This window comes from Sturnira hondurensis, unplaced genomic scaffold (genome assembly GCF_014824575.4).
Source record: "Sturnira hondurensis isolate 20B ecotype Veracruz unplaced genomic scaffold, ASM1482457v3 Scaffold0010857, whole genome shotgun sequence".
Lineage (NCBI taxonomy): Eukaryota > Metazoa > Chordata > Mammalia > Chiroptera > Phyllostomidae > Sturnira > Sturnira hondurensis.
The window spans coordinates 383,243-403,423 of record NW_028083488.1 but is presented as its reverse complement, the minus strand read 5'-3'; the positions used below and the strand labels follow the sequence as shown (position 1 = coordinate 403,423).

The window sequence follows — 20,181 nt, the reverse complement described above, 5'->3', positions numbered from 1 at the left end:
TTTTCAATAATTTTAATAGTTTTTCTGCTACATTACTGAATTTGTTAGTTCTCATAGTTCTTTGGTATATTCCTTGAGATTTTCTGTATACAAAAGCAGGTCATCTGCAAATAAAGATAGTTTTACTTCCTTCCAACATGGATGCCCTTTTATTTCATTTTTCTTGTTTACTCTGAAAAGAATTTCAGGGTATATCAGAAAATAAGGTTACTTTCCTTTAACTAACTAATATAATAAACATAATTTTTGTAATAACCTATATTTTACAACTGATCATAAATTCTTCTTTACCATGTATTAGGCCCTTTTATACTTGGGGATATTAGTGGGCTCTGTTTTATTCCTCTTACTATGCTTACAGCAGTACTAAACTGAGTTAAGATTGTAGATTTATAAATCATTCTGCTGCCTTGAAATGTGAAACACATACCATCTAAAATCATGTAGATAGCACAGTATCTGGCACCTAGATGACAATCTCTAGAGGGCAATACCACATCCTGTGGTTACACATTGTATCCCACCACCCAGAGTAATTTGGGATTATGGATAGTTAATAATCATATTTATTGTGTATTGAGCACCTGACACAAAAAAGATTAATTATTTTTCTAAAACAAACATCCAAAAATAATCAGGGTAAACAAATGTATTGAGAAGATTATGTAACTAAATCTGTACTGATAGACAATTGTGATGTTCTACTTTTTCCATTATAAATAAAGCCTATAGAATTGCTCCTATAGCCCTAGTTCCAGCAGAGAATAAATGTATAATAAACAATTGTTATGGGAATTTTAAAATATAAAATATTATAAAACATAAGATTATATTTTAACAAGTTCTTAATTATCTACCTGGGTAAATATTAGAAGTAGAATACTGAGCCAAAATATGAAGTGTTTTTATTTTTAAACAATATATATCCCTGGCTGGCGTAGCTCAGTGGATTGATTGCGGGCCTGCGAACCACGTGATCGTGGTTCAGTTCCCAGTCAGGGCACATGCCTGGGTTGCAGGCCACTTCCCAGCAGGGGACTCACGGGAGGCAGCCATGCATTGATATTTCTCTCCTTCTCTCTCCTTCCCTTCCCCTCTAAAGATAAATAAATAAATAAATCTTTAAAAAAAACAATATATAAAATTGCCCTTCAGAAAAATTTTACCAATACACTTAACAAGGGTAGGGAAGAGTGCATGTGTTTCCCAATCCCTCAACAAATCTAGTCCACAGTTTAATGTAATTAAAGCTATCACTATTTTCCTTACACCTTCATCTCTTTGTTATTATATTTTTAAAAAGCCTTCCACACAAAAAAAGCCTATGGAGAAATGGAGGTTACTTATCCAGGACATCTTATAGCAAGAGAGTCAGCTAGTATCACTCGGGTTTGGCAGAGATGTAAAGGCAGACAGTGGAATGGAAAAGCTTTAGAATGAAAGCATGGAAGACTTCAGGCCTGACTGGAGGTTGTTGGCACGGGGAAAGTGGAGGAACGCTAACTATAAGCAAGCAATTTCATATGATTGGGTTGACTGCAGTCATTGATTGAATCCTGAGGTTTGAAGCAGAGGCTGTGGTTTGGCTTCCTGAGTTGCTTGCTACAGAACTTGTGGATCACAGTTTTATTGTCAGGTATGGTCTGGTCATTGTCTGTGTTATATTTAATCATTCTTTTATTCTGCTTCAAATATACTTTCATTTAGATTTAAATACTAATTCGTTAGAAAATTTGTGCATGTCAGAAAAAAAAAGGAGCATTTCATTTTGAAGGGAATATTTTTCTATTTTTTTCTAAATGCAACATTCTACTATTTGTACAATATTAAAATTCACATTCACACTATTTCATCGGGTTGGTCTATGTTCTTTCAATGGAATTATTTAAGAGCAACATTGTGAACACTCTTCCCCTGGATCGCCCAAAGTATTGAAAAATAAAGCTGTTTTCATTGAAATTCTTTCTTTGACCAGCTTCTCAAGAAGAGGTAAAGGACAAAAGGTCCCAGAGAGGTAAAGGGGGATCCGCCGGAGACAGGCAGTGTGTGGCTGACAGATGCCGGATAATGGACGGAGTTGTCACTGGGCGGGACTCCAGTGACGTAGGCTCACGTGACCTCCTGGGCGCTGTTGTGGGCACTAGTCCGGGTCCAGGCTACTTTAGCTGCAAACAGACCCTGAACTGTCTACAGGCTCCTAATTGTTGCTCCAGGTTCTTTCAGGTGAGTGCGAGCGAGGGCTTTTGTCGCTGCCTCTGGAACCCTGGAATGGGTTAGAAGGAATGGGCACGGGAAGGAAAATGGTTGGAGATGGGGTCGGAGTCGAGGGAAGAGGGTCGCTGTATAGATAGAGATGGCGGTGGGGAAATGACTAAGAAGGAGCTAGCGGCCGACGGGTGGAGGTTGGGGAAGGCAGACAGTACCCAATTCCCCCTTTTCCGAACATTCTCCTCGCTGACCTCCGTCCATTTTGGAGCTGGTGGTAAGCTGGGGGCTCCTTGGCAGTGAGACAGTGGAGATAACCCCCCCTCCTACTCTGTGCATAGAGAAAAAAATTGGCTTCAAGGGTGGGGAGTCGAGTTGCCTCCTGGGGAGAAGGACGCAGAGATCCGAAATTAGTGTGGAAAATATCCTGATCTGGCGCTGGAAGCAAGAAAAGAAATGGCGTCTGGGGTGCGGAGGACGGAGGAGGTGGGGAAGGAAAACGTCGGGTGATTAGGGCTGCGATTCAGGAAAAGGGACTGGAGTCCCTCTGCATCCACCAAACGCCCGGCTCCTATTTTCTGTGTGACTGCAGGTCTGCGTGTCTGTTCTTAGCACTCTGCTAAGCTAGAAAAGAAGGAACCTCTCCAAAATTCCCGCGGGTGAGTGAAGGAGGGGTGTCGCTCGACAGAGCCCCGGAGGTGTGGGGAATGTGGAGGGCACTGCCCCAGCAAAATTTGGGGCCCCACTGTCCGCCTCCCAACACATTCACACACACTCCGCCTCACCAAGCAAACAGAGAAAATGGCAGGGCTTGCCAGAGAAATGGTTGGCTCACATTTGTGGAAGGAATGGTGGGGAAAGGGTGCCTGGGGAGGGCTGGGCCAGATCAGGGGAACTCTGACAAGGGGCAGTATGCCAGTACTATCCAGACCTGCATTCTAACCCCAAGCCCTCAGTCTCCCTTATCTCCTATGTGTCTCCTCTTCCCCCCACCCCTACTCAGGACAGGAAAAGGAGGGGACGTCTCAACATGGAAAAACTCTACAGTGAAAATGAAGGAATGCCTGAGATCCAAGAAAACATGGAAAACGAACAGCCTCAGAATGCAGGAAAGCCAGAAGTAACGCATGCTCTGGAAAACAAGGAAACATTAGAACATGAGGGAAAGATAGAAAACAAGGAAAAGACAGAAGATGAGGAAATACCAGAGGATAAGGAAAAACCAGAGAAGGAGGGAAAGCCAAAAGACGAGGGAAATCCGGTGACAGAGGGAAAGTCAGAGGGCCACGGGAAACCAGAGGTTGAGGGAAAATCAAAAGAAGGAAAATCTGAGAGTGAGGGAAAGCCCAAAGAAGAAGGAAAACCAGCCATTGAACCAAGGGCTGCAGGAAAGCGCCCAGCTGGGGATGATGTACCCAGGAAAGCCAAAAGAAAAACCAACAAGGGGCTGGCTCAGTGCCTCAAAGAATACAAAGAGGCCATACACGATATGCATTTGAGCAATGAGGAGATGATAAGAGAATTTGATGAGATGGCTAGGGTAGAGGATGAGGTAAAGAAAACCAGACAGAAATTGGGGGGGTTTATGTGGATGCAGAAAAGTTTACAGGACCCCTTCCACCCAAGGGGCCCAAGGGAACTCAGGGGTGGCTGTAGGGCCCCACAAAGAGGCTTTGAAGACATTCCTTTTGTATAGTGCCCGTAGTAGGCATTTGCCAGGCCCAGGGCTTTAACCATATGCTAATTAATACTTTGCTTTAGTTGTCATCCTCGTTATCCAACTGCAGCTCTCTATGTTTCAGTAGTAGATTTTCATCCATTGCATGGAATAATGTTTATGGTGCATTGTAAAATTAAAAAGAAAACAGTTTGCAGAACCATATATATAGCATCAGTCCATTTTTATATAACTGCAAAGATATTTACCTAGTGATATAGGTACAGAAAAAACTAAATGCTGTGTCTACTAAAAGATTAACAGTGGTTATCTGTGGGTAATACTATTGTTTATATTACTTTCATCATGAAAATAATGAAAGATGAAAATAGGAAAACAGTACCAAACAATCAAATGAACAGTTCAGTGAGTTTATGAAGGCCATGGAGACACTTAAAATTCCTGTTGTCAGGGTGTGAAATGATAATACATTACTTCTGGGACTCAAAGTTGTGGAGGAATCAACCAGACAGTTACAGGTACATTGCTGCAAGGGACAGCCTTGTCATCTGTGAATTGTGAGTAAAACTTGCTTTCCAGGACTGTGGAGAAGATAGATGAGATACTGAGTGTGTAAGTTGTGTTGGGCTGACTACTACCCTCCTCAGCAGTAGCAGTATCAGCACCCCTAACTTCTCTCTGTTTTTCATGTTTGGGAGAGGACTGAGAGAGGTTCTACTTGTGTCCAGGAATAACTCCAGACAGCTGGAAAGTAGGCACCATTCTTTGCTGGGTAATGCCATATCTTTTGGGCACTGTGCCTCTTCTCATGTGCCCTATACCCTCCTAAGGCCCATATTGCTGCTGGGCTGGAGACCATGATGAAGTAAAGCAACACAGTGTCTCACCAGAAGGGTGGAGAATTCTTTACCTGCAGTAAAGCTAACGTTAATTCAGGTGGGTGGTAAACCAAATGTCACTTGGGCATTAATATTTTATAAATGTGTACAAAATACTCCTTTCCAAGTTTTTTGTTGGTTTATATGTGTGTTTGCATATAGCCATCTCCACTGGATTGGGATACTGGACATTGAGCCAGGAGAAAAAAATCTGAGTAAACAGATACTGTGCTATCTTCTATTAGTCTCTTATCTGCTGACTCTTTTTATCTTAGAGGAAATTGTCTCCCAAGAAATTTCTTTTAAGCCCTGCCTTACCAATTCAACAGGCCTATGCAATTCCCACCCTCATCCCATGCCCCATTTTTCATTAGCCTTTTTTGGCTTATATTTTTATAAGTGGATAAAATAAGTTTATTTTTATTTTAAAAGTTTTATTAAAATTTTAAAATAAACTTATGATAGTTGTAGATTCATAGAATGATTGCTAAAATGGTATGGAGGTCTGTGGACCCCATATTCAATATCCCCTGTTAACATTTGAGTTAATATGGTGCATTTGCCACAGTGAACTAATTGATACATTATTATTTATGAATGTACATATTTTTTAAAGATATTATTTATTTAATTCTTGAGAGGTAGAGAACCATCAGTGTGCAAGAGAAACATCAGTTGGTTGCGTCTTGCACACTCCCCATCCAGGGACTGAACCCACAACCCAGGCTTTTGCCCTGACAGGGAACTGAACTGGCTACCCTTTGGTTCAGAGGCTGGTGCTCAATCCACTGAGCCACACCAGCCAGGACTCAAAGTACATACTTTATTCAGATTTCCTCAGTTTTTCCCAAGTGTCCTTTTTCTATTCCATGATCCCATCTAGAACACCACCTTACATTTAGTCATCATGTTCCTTTAGGCTCCTCTTGGCTATGATAGTTTCTCAGACTCCCTGTTTTTGATGCCTTTGACACCCTTGAGAAGTACTGATCAGGTATTTTGTATAATGTCCCTCAATTTTGGTTTGCTGTTTTTTTCTTGTGATTACACGGGATTAAGTGCTTTTAAGAAGAGGACCCAGATGTAAAGTGCCAGTCTCATCACATCATGTAAACATAAATAGTACATGCTATGAGTATTGTCACTGTTGTTAATTTTGTTCACCTGGCAGAGTTAGTGTTTGCCAGGATTCTCCATGGTAAACTTACTCTTATATCTCCCTGTCCATACTATATACTCTTTGGAAGAAAGTCACTATGCACAGTCCACACTTCAGGAGTGAAGTATTCTACCTCTTTGAGGGCAGAGTATCTACAAAATGTACTGTATTTGCTGTGTATTTTGCACACATTTTTGCAGAAATTTCTGAGGGAAAAATAAGGATGCACATTATACATGGGTATAATTATTCCACATACAATGTGCACCAAACCTGTGGTTGTGCATTAGTGAATGGCAAAATACAGTATTTGGTATTCTGCACAGGATATTTGACTTTGCCACCTTTTATTAATGTATTCTATCAGCATGGACTCATTTGTTTTATACTTTAGATTATAATCTACTATTTTTTGTTTTCATTGCTCCAGTTGTTCTGACTTTGGTCATTGGGAGCTCCTTCAGTTGCCTTTTGTGTCCACCAGTATTTCACATACCCTCATTATTTTGTGTATGTGTGCTTCACACTTTATTTTCGGCAGGCACTATAAGATGCTCTAATCCTCTATATTTCCTGTCCAAGTTCTAGAATCAGATATTTCTCCAATGATCCTTGGTACCATTGGTTGGAGAATGGTATTAAAAACCAGAATCTGGGTGCTGGGTATACTCATTACTATTTGGATGTCATTGCTTCTAGGCCCTCTGAGTTGACAGAGCAAGGAGATGTATGGGTATATAATCTATGTATATTTGTATTTATATACAGAGAAAAGTTTGCCTTTGGTCTTTACTCATTTCCAAACTTATGTCAGCACCTTAGTCCCCCATCCCTCTCAGTGAGGTTGGTTCATATTTTTAATACATTCTTTTGTTACATTCTGCATTTTAGGAGTGTTGTTATAAACCATATTTTTTAGTTTTAAATTCCAATTGTTCACTGCTGGTATATAGAACAGTAAGTGGCTTTTGTGTATTAACCTTACATCCTGCCTGGGGCCCAGAGTTTGCCAGTGTTTAGGCATTTTCTACATAGACATTTCATGTCGTCTGCAAATAGAGGCAGTTTTGTTTTCCTCCATTCTAATATGTATATGTTTTTTTAAAGATTTTATTCATTTATTTTTAGAGGGGAAGGGAAGGCGAGAGGGAGAGAAATATCAATGTATAGTTGCCTGTCTTGTGTCCCCCGCTGGGAACTGGCCTGCAACCCAGGCATGTGCCCTGACTGGGGATTGAACCGCGATCATCTGGTTCGTAGGCCCACACTCAATCCACTGAGCTACACCAGCCAGGGCATAATATGTATATGTTTTATTTCCTCTTTGGTCTTATTGCACTAGTTAGGACTTCCAGTATAATTTCTAAGAGGGGCAATGAGAAAGGACATGCTTGTCTTGTTCTTGCTCTTAGAGTGAAGTGTCCTTTTTCTTATCAAGTATGATACTAGTTGTAGACTTCTTGTAGATTTTTGAAAAATCAAATTGAGGAAGTTCCCCTCTAATTCTGCTTTGACAGCTTTTATCATGCATGAGTATTGGATTCTGTCCGTTGTTTTTTATACATCAAGTGATAAGATCATGTGATTTTTCTTTAGTCTGTTAATGGTGGATTATACTGATTAATTTTCACATGTTGAGTCAGCCTCATAAACCTGGAGTAAGTTACACTGTTAAGCATGTGATTCTTTTATATGTTGTTGGATTTGATTTGTTAATATTTTGTTGAAGATTTTGTGTCTGTTTATGAGAGATTAGTCTGTATTTTTCCTTTCTTGTGGTGTCTTAAAAAATTTATTGACATTAACCCTGGCCAGTGTGGCTCAGTGAATTGAGTGCCTGTCTGTGAACCAAATAGTCACCGGTTTGGTTCCCAGTCAGGGCACATATCTGGATTTTGTGCCAGGTCACCAGTTGGGGGCATGTGAGAGGCAACTGATCCATGTTTGTCTCTCATATTGATGTTTCTCTCCCTCTTTTTCTCTCTCCATTTCCCTCTCTCTAAAAATAAATAAAAACAATCTTTAAAAAGTTATTTACTTTAGACAGAGAAGAAGAGAGGGAGAGAAACATTGATTTGTTCCCCTTCTTTATGCACTTACTGGTTGTCTCTCTTGTGCCCACAACCTTGGCATGTGTGATGGCACTCTAACTAACTGAGCTACTCAGCCAGGTCTTTCTTGTGATGCCTCTGCTTTTGGAATTAGAATAATACTTGCCTCGGAGGATAAGTCAAATACACTCTCTACTTCTGTTTTGTGGAAGAAATTGTGGACAGCTGGTATTATTTCTTCCTTAAATGTTTTGTGGAATTTGGTCCTGGTGATGTCTATCTTTGGAAGGTTGTTAATTATTGATTCAATTTCTTTTAATAGATAGAGGGCTATTCAGTTTATTTTTTCTGTGTGTTTTAGTATGTATATTTCAAGGAATTGGTTCATTTCATCTAAGTTATCCAATATGTACCCATAGAGTTATTTATAGTATTCCTTCATTATCTTCTTAATGTCCAGAGGATCAGGAGTGATAACCCCAATTTTTCTTTAATTTTTAAATTTTATTTATATTTTTAGAGAGAAGGAGAGAAACATCAATGTGTGGTTGCTTCTCTAGAGCCCCCTACTGGGGACCTGGCCTACAACTCATGCACGTGCCCTGACTGGGAATCGAACCAACGACCCTTTGGTTCACAGGCTGGCAATCAATCAACCAAGCCACATCAGCCAGGGCCCCACTTTCATTTCTGATACTGTTTTTTTTTTTGTTGTTCTCAAAATTTCTTTAATAATCTTTTTCTTCAAGATAAAAATCCAGGTCCAATCAAGGTTTGCACACATTGAATTTTTATTACTCCAAATCCAGAACAGTCCCCTTATCTTTGTTCTTACTTTTCATAGCAATGGCTTTTTGAAGAGTCCAGGCCAGTTGCCCTACAGAATGTCCACATTCTGATTTGCTTCCTCATTTTTGACAAAAAAAAATGTGACCAGAAGTGATGTTATATAGTTCTTACTGCATCAAATAAGTGGGTACCTGATGTCAGCTTGGTAATCCTAGGTTTAATCACCTGGTTAAGGTGGTGAATGCCAGGTCTCCATGTTACAAATGCTTTCCTCTTTGAAAATAGTAATCTGATATTGTTAATTTAGATCTTTCGTTTTTCTTGGTTACCCTGGCAAGATTTATGAATTTTATTTATCTTCCAAAGAGCCAGTTTTGGGTTTTGATAATTTTCTGTTTTCTTGTTTTCACTTTCATTGTTCTCTTCTCTATTTTTTCTTTTACTTGTTCTAGGCTTACATCATTGTTCTTTCTTTAGTTTCCAAGGGAAAACTTAGGTTATTGATGTTAGATCTTCTTTTCTCATTTAAGCTAGGAATTTCCCTTTAAGCACTAGTTTTGCTACATACCCCAAATTTTGGTTAAGTTGCTTTTTTATTCAAAATATTTTTACATTTCTCTTGAGAATTATTATTTCACTCACATGTTATTTATAAGTGTGCTGCTTAATTTCCAAATATTTGGGTTTTCCATCTATCCATTATTGATTTCTAATTTAATTATATTAAGAGCATTGTTTTATGATTTCTATTCTTTTAAATTTGCTAGGGTGTATTTTATGACCCAGAATATGGACTCTCTTGATTAACGTTCTATGTGAGCTTGAAAACAGTGTATTCTAATGTTGGACAGAATGTTCTATAAATTACACCTTCATTTCCGAAGGGTATTTTTGCTGGTTATCAATTTCTTGCTTGGCATTTATTTTCTTTAAAGACACTAATGATATTTTTCTACCATCTTCATGCTTCCGTTGTTGCTGTTGAGAAGCCAGAAATCAGCTAAACTTGTTCTTTTGAAGCCATACTCTATTCTTTCTGGTTACTTTTATGATTTTCTCTGTCTTTGATTCTATGCAATTTCAGTATCATGCATCTAGGCATAAGGGTTTTTTTATTCTGTTTGGGGTATGTTGGACTTCTTGGACCTATGGATCAATATCTGTCATCAGTTCTGAAAAATCCTGAGCCATTAGTATCTTCAAATATTGCCTCTGACCAGTTCCATTTCTCTTTTACTTTCAGAACTCCAATTAAACACGTGTTAGACCTTGAGCAGTAAACACACAATGCAATACACCAATGTTATATTTTAGAATTGTATACCTGAAATCTATATAATTTTTCTTAGCCAATGTCACCCCAATAAATTCAATAAAAAACATTTAGGCTTTATTATACCCTCCAATCTCAATTTCCCATCTTTTTGACTACTTGCTCAGCCTTATGAATAGTTTGTTCTGAACATAATTTCATTTTTTTAATTCTCAAACTATGTAATTTGTATTTAATTTGCTGTTAAAGCCATCCATTGAGTTTCTAATTTCAGCTAAGTTATTTTTTAGTTTTAGAATTTCCATTTGTTTTATTCACCTTTTTTTAGTTTCTAATTCCCTGTTGAATTTTCAAGATTGGATTTTATTTATCTGAATATGCAAAGTATTGTGGTTTGATAGTCTGTTTCTGATCATTCAAAACTAATGGATCTGTTTGTGTTACCTGTTATCTATATTACTTCTTACTTAATGATGTATTTTTTCTTTGTGTTTCTGGTGATTTATTCTTTAAGTATATTTTATTAGTTATGTTATTACTGTTGTACCCATTTTCTACCTTTGCCCCCTTCTGCCTGGTACCCTCCTTCCCTCCAATAATCCCCCACTTTGTTGTTAGCTCATGTCCATGGGTTGTGCAAATAGGTAAGTTCTTTGGCTTCTCCATTTCCTATACTATTCTTAACATCCCCCTATTTTGTACCTACCACTAATGCTTTTTAATCCCTACACCTTTCCCACTATTCTTCCCCTCCCCTCTCCCTGCTGATAATCCTTCAAATAACCACCATACCTATGATTCTTTCCTGCTCTGGTTGTTTGCTTAGTTTGTTTGTTTGTTTTCAGGTTCACTTGGATAGTTGTGAATTTGTTGCTTTTTTAATGTTCATAGTTTTGATTTTCTTTTTCTTAAATATGTCCCTTTAACATTTCATGTAATAATGGCTTGGTGATGATGAAATCTTCTAGCTTTACCTTGTCTGGGAGCACTTTATCTGCCCTTCCATTCTAAAAGATAGCTTTGCCAGATAGAGTAATGTAGGTTGTAGGTCCTTGCTTTTCATCACTTCGAATACTTCTTGCCAGTTCCTTCTAGAATGCAAAGTTTCTTTTGAGAAATTAGCTGATAGTCTTATGAGTACTCCTTTGTAGCTCACTATCTGCTTTTCTCTTGTTGCTTAAGATTCTCTCTTTATATTTAACATTTGGCTTTTTAAATATTATGTGTCTTGGTGTGATCCTCTTTGGGTCCAGCTTGGTTGGGACTGTGCTTCTTGGACTTGTATGTCTATTTTATTCACCAAATTAGAGAAGTTTTCTTCCATTATTTTTTCAATCTTTCTCTGTCTCTTCTGGCATCCCTATGTTTTGGTTGTTGGTACTTTTGGAGATGTCCCAGAGTCTTCTTATACTATCCTCATTTTTTTAATTCTTGTTTTTTCTTTCTGTTCTGGTTGAATGTTTATTTCTTCCTTATGTTCAAAGTCATTAATTTGTTTTTTTTAAATATTTTATTTATTTATCTTTAGAGGGGAAGGGAAGGAGAGAGGGAGAGAAACATCAATGTATGGTTGCCTTTTGTGTGTCCCCTGCTGGGAGTTGGCCTGCAGGGAACTGGCCTGCAACCCAGGCATGTGCCCTGACTGGGAATCGAACCTTGATCGTCTGGTTCACAGGTCCGCGCTCAATCCACTGAGCTGCACCAGCCAGGGCCAAAGTCATTAATTTGAATCCTGGCTTCCTCTCCTTTACTGTTGGTTCCCTGTAGATTTTTCTTAATTTCACTAAGTGTAATTTTCATTTCTTCTTTTATATTGTTTCTGTACCTGATGAGTTTTTGAGCATCTTGATCACCAGTGGTTTGAACTCTCCGTCTGATACATTGGCTGTCTCCATTTTTTTTCTGTTCTTTCATTTGGGCCATATTTCTTAGTCTCCTCAATTTGGTAACTTCCTTGTGTTTGTTTCTGTGTATTAGGAAGAACTACTTTAGCTCCCTGTGAAAGGCACCTGTAAATTGTGTGGGGCGGAGCCTCAGGTAATCCCCAGGGTGGGGCAACCTGCTTCACTGCTTTGTGGCTGTGTGTGAGAGGAGGACTCAAAGAGGGACTGTGCTACTGCCTGGCTTCTCCCCATTTTCAGTCACTTCACCCACTCCTCATATGTGCCTGTCACCCTTCCAGCTGTTGTCCTGGTATTGAATCCCACAGTGGGTGGGTTTTCATATGTTTTAAGACTATGAAGGCCCTTTAAGTGAAGTTTCCTGAAAATCCAGCAGTTTTTTCTGCCACCCCAACCCCCACTGGTTTTTACAGCGAGAAGTTAAGGGAATTTATCTTCCCAGCTCTGGAATCCTGGGCTGTGTGGTCTGGCCTGGGGCTCAGATCCCTTGTTCCCAAGGTATCTCTCCTGAATTTTATCTACCACACATCAATATGGGACTGCCCATGCCTGTTCCTTTGCCACCGCAGCTGCCTCTACATGTCACACTATCTCCTTGCCTCTCCACATCTTTGCCCCTCCTACCCTGTCTGGATGATTATGGCTGCTTTAAATCTTTGGTTGTCAGACTTCTATAGTTTGATTTTCTGGCAGTTCTGGGTCTTATTTGTTTTCGAGATTGAGTTGTAAGTCTTTTTGTTGTTGCACAAGGAGGCAAAGCATGTGTCTACTTACACCTTTATTGTGACCACATGTCCTGGTTATTTACTTCTTTTTAAAAGATTTTTATTTTTAAAGAGAGGGGTAGGGAGGGAGACAGAGAGGGAGAGAAACATTGATGTGAGAAACATCAATCAGTTTCCAGTAGGAGGTGCCATGACTCAGGACTGAACCTGTAACCTCGGCATGTGCCCTGACCAGCAGTCAAACTGGCAGCCTTTTGCCTTGCAGGATAATGCTCACCAACAGAGCCATACTGGTCAAGGCTATTTCTGGTTAATTTTGTATGTTGACATTGTACCTGAACAATTGTTTATTGAAAGAATTTGAGGACTAGGATAATGGAACTTTTTAAAAAGATTTTATTTATATATCTTTAGAGGGGAAGGGACATCAATGTATGGCTGCCTCTCGTGCGTCCCCTGCTGGGAACTGGCCTGCAACCCAGGCCCGTGCCCTGACTGGGAATCGAACTGCAGTTGTTTGGTTCATAGGCTCACACTCAATCCACTGAGCTACACCAGCCAGGGCAGGATAATGGAATCTTACTCCAGAGAAGATTTTGTTTGCCAGGACTTTAAGGATGCTTCCTGTCTGGAACTACCATAATCTGTGTTCAAAGCCCACCTAAATGTTGCAAAGCCAAGCTCAAAGACTTTGTAGGGCTACTTTATTTTCAGGTTATAATTACCCTTAAAGTGAAACATTGAGGTTAATAGCATCATATGGGTGATGGTTTGTTAGGAAATCCCTCTCCTTTCAGTGGGCCTTGGGTGTTGATTTTTATTACTCTACTGCCTTGAGTCAGCTTTTGATTCAACTCAGTTTGGCACTGGTTTATTCCTTAACCTTTATTCTTTAATAGACATCCTCAAGACAAATAAAGTTAACCATATGAGTACTAAAAAAATTGGTAAATTCCTTTTTGACCTCATATAGAAAAAAAGAGTCTTAAAAATGAATCAAAAACTAGATGCAATAAAAAGTATGATAAATTTGATTACTTTTTTAAAAGAATGGCAAAAATATACCATGAAGTCAAAAAGCAACTAACAAACTGGAAGTAGATATTTGCAGCACATGTAATAGATAAGGGTCTAATATAGTTAATGTATGAAGACTTGAAAACGAGGGGAGAAAGACCAGCAACCCAATAGAAATGTGAAAAAACATTGAAAGACACTTACAATGGTGTTGAAATTATCATTAAACAGAGAAATGCAAAATAAACGCCATTGAGAAGCTTCTCTCATATTAATGGAAATTTAAAAGTATGTCACACTTTATGTTAGAAGATGTGTTCGAAAATATACATTTCTATATTGCTGGTGTGAAGGCAAGAAAATGGGTCTTAACCTCAGGGGAGGCAATAGCCTGGAGGTGTAACTTGGGAATCACCTGTGCTTAGAGGGAAATCACCCTGAAGAGAGTATGTGTGGACTGAGTAGAGAGGAGGCCCAGGAATTCCCTACTCAAGGTGGCAGCACAGCTTCCTGGCAGGCACCACCACTGGACTCCAGTCAAGCAGAGCTGGCCTTAAAAGCTGACTGTGGGGCTCAGTTCCTGGGCACTTAGGGAAATCAGGTACCTTCCCTGTGATCAGCTGTCAGAACTGGCTATAATGGGCATCTCACAGAGATGCTGGACAGAAACCTGAGATGCACAAGATAAAGCACCTGTGATCAGCAGCCTCATGCTGTGTTGGTGACTCTCCCATTGCCATTACCAACCCCCCCCCCAACTCCAGCCCCTGTTGAAGTAGACAGGTCCCTTGGGATGGGGGGGGTGAGCTGGGGTGATGCAGTGCTCACATGACCCACTGGGCGCCCACCATCAGCTCCCATTGCCCAGGCAGTATTAGCACCCTGAGCTGCGGGGGGGCAGAGGACAAGGGACAAGCGGGCTTCCAGCAGCTGAAGAAAGTGTGGGCCTGGCCTGGCACCTGCAGGTCATTGTGGAGGTGGGTATAGCCTGTGGCCTGGGCAGGGGCCAGAGTAGATTCAGGATAGACCCAGGAGCAGGGGCAAGGCAAAGGAATTCCAGAGGTGGGGTAGGTGGGGGACAGCGATGGCCAGGCTGGTGATAAGGAAGGAGCCTATCATAGGCCCCGCCACCTCCTCAGTGCCCCACTTCTGCTCCCCTCCATACTTTTCTTTAAATCCTTACCCCGGACATGCTTATTGATTTGAGAGAGATAGGGAGGGAGGGAGGGAGGGAGGGAGGGAGAGAAAAGCATCCATATGAGACAGAAACTTCCATCTGTTGCCCTTGTGTAAGCCCCAATAAGTAGACAACCCGCAACCTAGGCACGTGCCTTGACTCCAAATCAAACCCTACCTTTCAGTTTACCCGAGGATGCTCCAGCCAAATGAACCACACTGGCTAGGGCTAGGGCTCTCCATCAGCTTTTGAGCCAGTGGGTGACAGTGAAACAGGTTTATTCTGGACATAACTCCCCCTCACACTTCACCTGTGGGGAAATACCTTCAGGAAAAAAATGGTGAGTTTGGGTTTGTTTGCCTGTAGGGGTGGTGGACACAGGGGCTCAAATAGTTTGGAAATCATCCTGCTCTGGTGCTACAGGCCTGAAAACATATGGGGATGTGGTGTGGGGCAGGTAGGAGAGGGTAATGGATGTGGCGAGCCCAGGTTCAGGAAAGGGATAGCAGTTTACTTAGCATGCAGCCACTGCCCCTATCTCGACTGTCTGCAGGTCTGCGAGTCTGACCCCAGTGTTCTACAAGGCTAGAAAAGGAAGAAACTGTCCAGAATCCCTGCAGGTCAATGAAAATGGAAAGGCACACTGGACGTGGACTGGGGGTGATGGTGGAGGACACAGGTTAGGCAAAATTTTAAGACTCCACTGCCCATCATACCTCCACATATAATATACACACACCCTGCCACACTGAAGGTTGGTACAGAAGATGACAAGGCCTGCCAAAGAAATGGTTGGCTCATGGGTGAGGGAGGAACAGTGGAGAAAAGTGTGACTGAAGGCAGGGTCAGGGGAATCCTGACCACCAGCTAGATTCTAGTACTATCTGAGCCTGCACTTTACCCCCAGCCCTCAGTCTCCCTTGTCTCATCTTTCTCTCCTCTCCCCAACCCAACTCTGCCCCACTCCCCAGAATAGGCAAAAGAGGAGATATCTCAATGTGGAAAAACTCTACAGTGAAAATAAAGGAAAGCTGGAAAATGAGGGAAAGCCAGAAGATGAAGTAGATATAGAAGATGAAGGAAACTCAAATGAGGAAGAAAAGCCAGGAGTTGAGGAGAAGCCAAGGCACAAAGGGAAGTACCAGGAAGAGGGATAGCCAGATGACAAGATTAAATAAGAAAAGCAGGGCAAATCTGAAAGTGAGGGAAACCCACATGGTGAGGCCAAACCAGAACTCCAGGCCAAGCTAGAGATCCAGCCATGGGCTGTTGAAAAGTGGCTGGCCGAAGATTATGTGCTCCAGAAAGCAAAGCAAGAAAATAGGGGAATGGATGATTCTCCCAAGGACTATCAGGAGGACTTACAAGAAAGGCACTTGGGTAGTGAGGAGATGATGACAGAATGTGGAGATGTGTTAAGGGCTCAGGAAGAGCCAAGGAAAAAACAGAACCACTCGTTGAGTGTTTTTCATTGGATGCAAAGAAATGTACAGGATCCATGTGTGCCAAGGGGCTTACTGGGTATCTATCGGGGGAGTGAGGGGCAGAGGCAGGGGCCAAAGGGGCTTACATGATATTCAATATCTTTAATACCCTTGGACATCAATTCTGATATCTTTGATGGGAATATTCCACCCCTGCTCTCCTGGTGGTCCTTTGCCATGTGATGTGCTCTAACCTTAAGCTGATACTTTGCTTTAGGTGTTGCCCTTGATACCAACAACCTTTTGATCCAAAAGGATCAAAGTTTCAGTGCTCTCAGTTTCAGTAGGGGATTTTAACCTATGTGTATGGAAGAAGTGTTCATGGTATTTTGTAAAACAATAAAGAAAAAACTTTTCAGAATCATATATAGCGTTGGCTCATTTTTGTAAAACTGTAATTGGTTGCCTAATGCATTTGTGCACAGAGGAAACTCTGAAAGTGTGTACACTAAAAAGCAGGCAATAGTTTTTCCTGCATGGTAGCCAAAAAGAGGTCTTTCCTGTACTCAAAAACGAGTCCACCTGATGGTTAGGTACCTCCATGCCATTCCTCTGCAGGCATGTTTAACCCCTTGTCACCTCCTAGTTGTAACCATGTCAGGGGCACTGATGTCCCTTCTCCTGGGTCCTTCATTGTCCTACGGCTCCATCTGTGATCCCTTTGCTTTGCTCACTAATCTCTACTTTTTCCTAAAGGATATGGATTCTGTTTGTCATAATAAAAAAGAAATCCAAAAATCAATACATAGTAAACAATTGAAATGTTCAGTGAACTTATGAAGGCAATGAAAATACTTAAAATTCTTGTCAGAATGCAAAATGAGAGGTAGAACACATTATCTATAGGGCTTATAGCTACAGGAATCAACCTGGTGGTTATAACATATCCAATACTGTAAGGGTCAGCCTTGTAGTCTGTGAAATGGGAATAAAATGTCTCATAGATTTTTGAGTGGATCAGATGGGGAACTGAATTTGTGAGCTATGTTGGGCTGGCTCCTTTGCAGTAGTTGGACTCTGGACCCTGGCAGACACTAAAAGGAGAGCTGGAGGTAGATCTAACCTGTGACCAGGAACAAGTCCAAGTACCTGAGAAGAGGTACCACCTATCTCTGGATACTACCAAATCCACTGTGCACTCCTGTTCTGCTGTGCCTTGTACCCTCTGCTGACAGGTATTGATATGATGGATTTCTCATGGTGATAAAGGTCCTCTGATTCCCTATACTCTTCAAAGTGCCAAAGGTCCTATTTCACTCCTACAGGAATGTAGGTAAAGCCTGCTTCCCACCTTCAGACTTGCACCCATCCAGATGGTACTGCCACAGGGCTGCTAGGGACCCACTGTATTACATAATCATTAATATTTTTAGTTAATTTTATACTTGCTCATAGTTTCTTTTCCTTTAATAAGACTCAGATATTTGGGGGGCCCTGGGGGCTGTATCCTGAGACTAATCTATGGACCATGCAATGGATGGTAATTTGAACAAACTCTGCAGTACCCCAGGGAAACCATATCTAAATTTACATACCTTTCTTAGTGTAGTTACTCTCTAAAAATTCTGCCTGGAATAAATAAATAAAATATATTTTTTAAAAGCCCTGGTTGGTGTAGCTCAGTGTATTGAGCACAGGCCTGTGAAGCAAAGGGCTGCTGGTTCGATTCCCTGTCAGGGCACATGCTTGGGTTGCAGGCCAGGTCCCCAGTAGGGGACACATGGGAGGCAACCATACATTGATGTTTCTCTCCCACTCTTTCTCCTTCCCTTCCCCTCTCTCTAAAAATAAATAAATAAAATATTTCAAAAAATTCTGGCTGGCTTGCTATACAAAAGCAAGGGACTTGTTCACACATAATCACAGAAGGTTACACAACCAAGTTTCAAGCTGAAAATATCCAAATATCCAAATTCCATCCCATTCCAAACCAATTCCAACTGAAAAGGGTATAGCACTCTTGAAAATATTAAAAACTCCCAATGGGAGGCATTTTTATTTAATCCACCAGTATGTTCCTTTTTCAAAACAGACTTGTTCTTATTCACTTTGATATTCCTTACTTTGTAGTTGACACACTATGATTGAATGAGGAGCTCTCTGAGTTTAGAGAAATTCATCATTTATTAATTTAATCGTGTTAGTATGATAATTCTCTCCAAAATTGATCTACAAACTCAATGCTGTCCAAATAGAAATCTCAGCAAAATAGGATTCTAAAAAATATAGGGAAAAGCAAAGGTCATAGGAAAACCAAAATATTTTGAAAATGAGGAACAAAGTTAGAGGACTCATTGCCTAATTCAAGACTAATTATTAGGCTACAGCAATCAAGTCTGTATAGATATTGGCATAAGGATAGGCATACAGATAGATCAGTGGAATAAAACAGTCCAGAAACAGGCCCACATGTATATAGTCAATTACTTTTTTAAAAGGTCCCAAAGTAATTCAGAGGAAGGTAGACTTTTCAACAAAGGATGTGTGAACAATCGGATGTTGTCTTAATTCAGGCTGCTATAACAAAAATACCACAGAATGGGTGGCTGAAACATTTATCTCTCAGAGTTATGGAGTAAGGGAAGTCCAAAATTAATGTGTCTGCAGATTCAGTGTCTACTGAGGACCCGATTCCTGGTTCATAAAAAGATGTTTTCACATGGCAGAAGGGGCAAGGGGCTTTCTGGGGTCTTTTATAATTGAACTAATTCCATTCATTCATAGGGAAGATCTTGAGATTTAAAGGCTACCAGACCAATTCCCCTCTAAATAGCCCATAACTATTCATATAGTGAGTGTACCTACTGGGGGCATCCACTACAGAGGAAACTCTGAGTAACTGGGAGGGAAAAATTACCATCTTTGCAAATATCACTCAGCCTTTCCTCCCAGCAATGCCAGTGTTTGCTCAATGAGCCCATCCATGTACAAAGTGGACATGGGAGGAGGAATAGAGCTATGCAAAAGCTCAATAATATTTACTCTCCTGCCAACAGCAAATGCCAATGTTGAGCCCCTAATATGGCACCATTTCTAGGGGTTACCCAGCCATCCACTTGGAAAAGGTTGATTACATTGGACCTCTTCCACCACAGAGAGACCGTATTGTCTACAAATGGAAATAATTACATCCTTTAAGAGAGGAGCTTTATTGAGATTTAATTCAGTTGCCAAGAAATATGGGCCTTTAAAGTGTACAATTCTGTTGTATTTAGCATATTCACAAAGTTGTACAACCATTACCACCATGTAATTTTTACAATATCCCCATTATGCCCCAAAGAAACACTTCTTATTCCTCTCCATCACCACCCTAATCACACCCAGTTACTGGCAACCAATAATCTACCTTCTGTCTGTATGGATTTGGCTATTGTGGAAATTTCATATAAACAGAATCATACAATAAGTGATCTTTTGTGACTAGCTTCTTTCCCTCAACAAAATGTTTTGGTTTCACCCATGCTGCACCATGTATCAGTGCTGCATTCCTTTTTGCTGCCTAATAACATTCCATTAAATGTTATACATTTATTTATCCATTCATCAGTTGATAAACATTTAGGTTGTTTTCATTTTTGGCTATTATGAATAATACTGCTACGAACATCTTTGTAAAAAGTTATTGTTTGAACAAATGTTTCAATTATTTGGAGTATATAAACCTATAAGTAGAATTGATGGGTCATGTAGTAATTCTGTGTTTAACATTTTCAGGAATTGCCAAATGTTTTTATAAGGGACTGAACCATTTCACATTCCCACCAACAATGTATGAGATTCCAATTTCCTCTTATTCTCACCAGGACTTGTTCTTGTCTGTCTTTTTATTTTGTATTTATTT

At 40.4% G+C, this 20,181-nt stretch overlaps 2 protein-coding genes across 3 annotated transcripts; both read left to right on the top strand.

Moving 5' to 3' along the window:
• The first annotated feature begins 2,106 nt into the window (after positions 1–2,106).
• TCEAL4 (transcription elongation factor A like 4) lies at positions 2,107–5,005 on the top strand. Of its 2 annotated transcripts, none has more exons than XM_037059426.1 (3): positions 2,107–2,223; positions 2,798–2,864; positions 3,209–5,005. In XM_037059426.1, exon 3 carries the CDS (start codon positions 3,236–3,238, stop codon positions 3,899–3,901), a length of 666 nt encoding a protein of 221 aa, XP_036915321.1. In that variant the 5' UTR covers positions 2,107–2,223; positions 2,798–2,864; positions 3,209–3,235; the 3' UTR covers positions 3,902–5,005. The 2 variants fall into 2 exon arrangements, with proteins under 2 accessions (XP_036915321.1, XP_036915322.1); XM_037059427.1 differs by having other exon boundaries at positions 2,109–2,223; positions 3,214–5,005.
• An 8,158-nt stretch (positions 5,006–13,163) lies between these two features.
• Positions 13,164–16,829, top strand: TCEAL3 (transcription elongation factor A like 3). Its single transcript, XM_037059425.1, is given in 4 exon segments — positions 13,164–15,390; positions 15,393–15,473; positions 15,825–16,379; positions 16,381–16,829. Coding segments are annotated over 4 exon segments (762 nt in total). The 5' UTR covers positions 13,164–15,327; the 3' UTR covers positions 16,444–16,829.
• The last annotated feature ends 3,352 nt before the right edge of the window (positions 16,830–20,181 follow it).

Coding starts and splice junctions, on each gene's coding strand:
- TCEAL4 (XM_037059426.1), top strand. CDS start 3,236: ATGGAAAAACTCTACAGTGAAAATGAAGGAATGCCTGAGATCCAAGAA.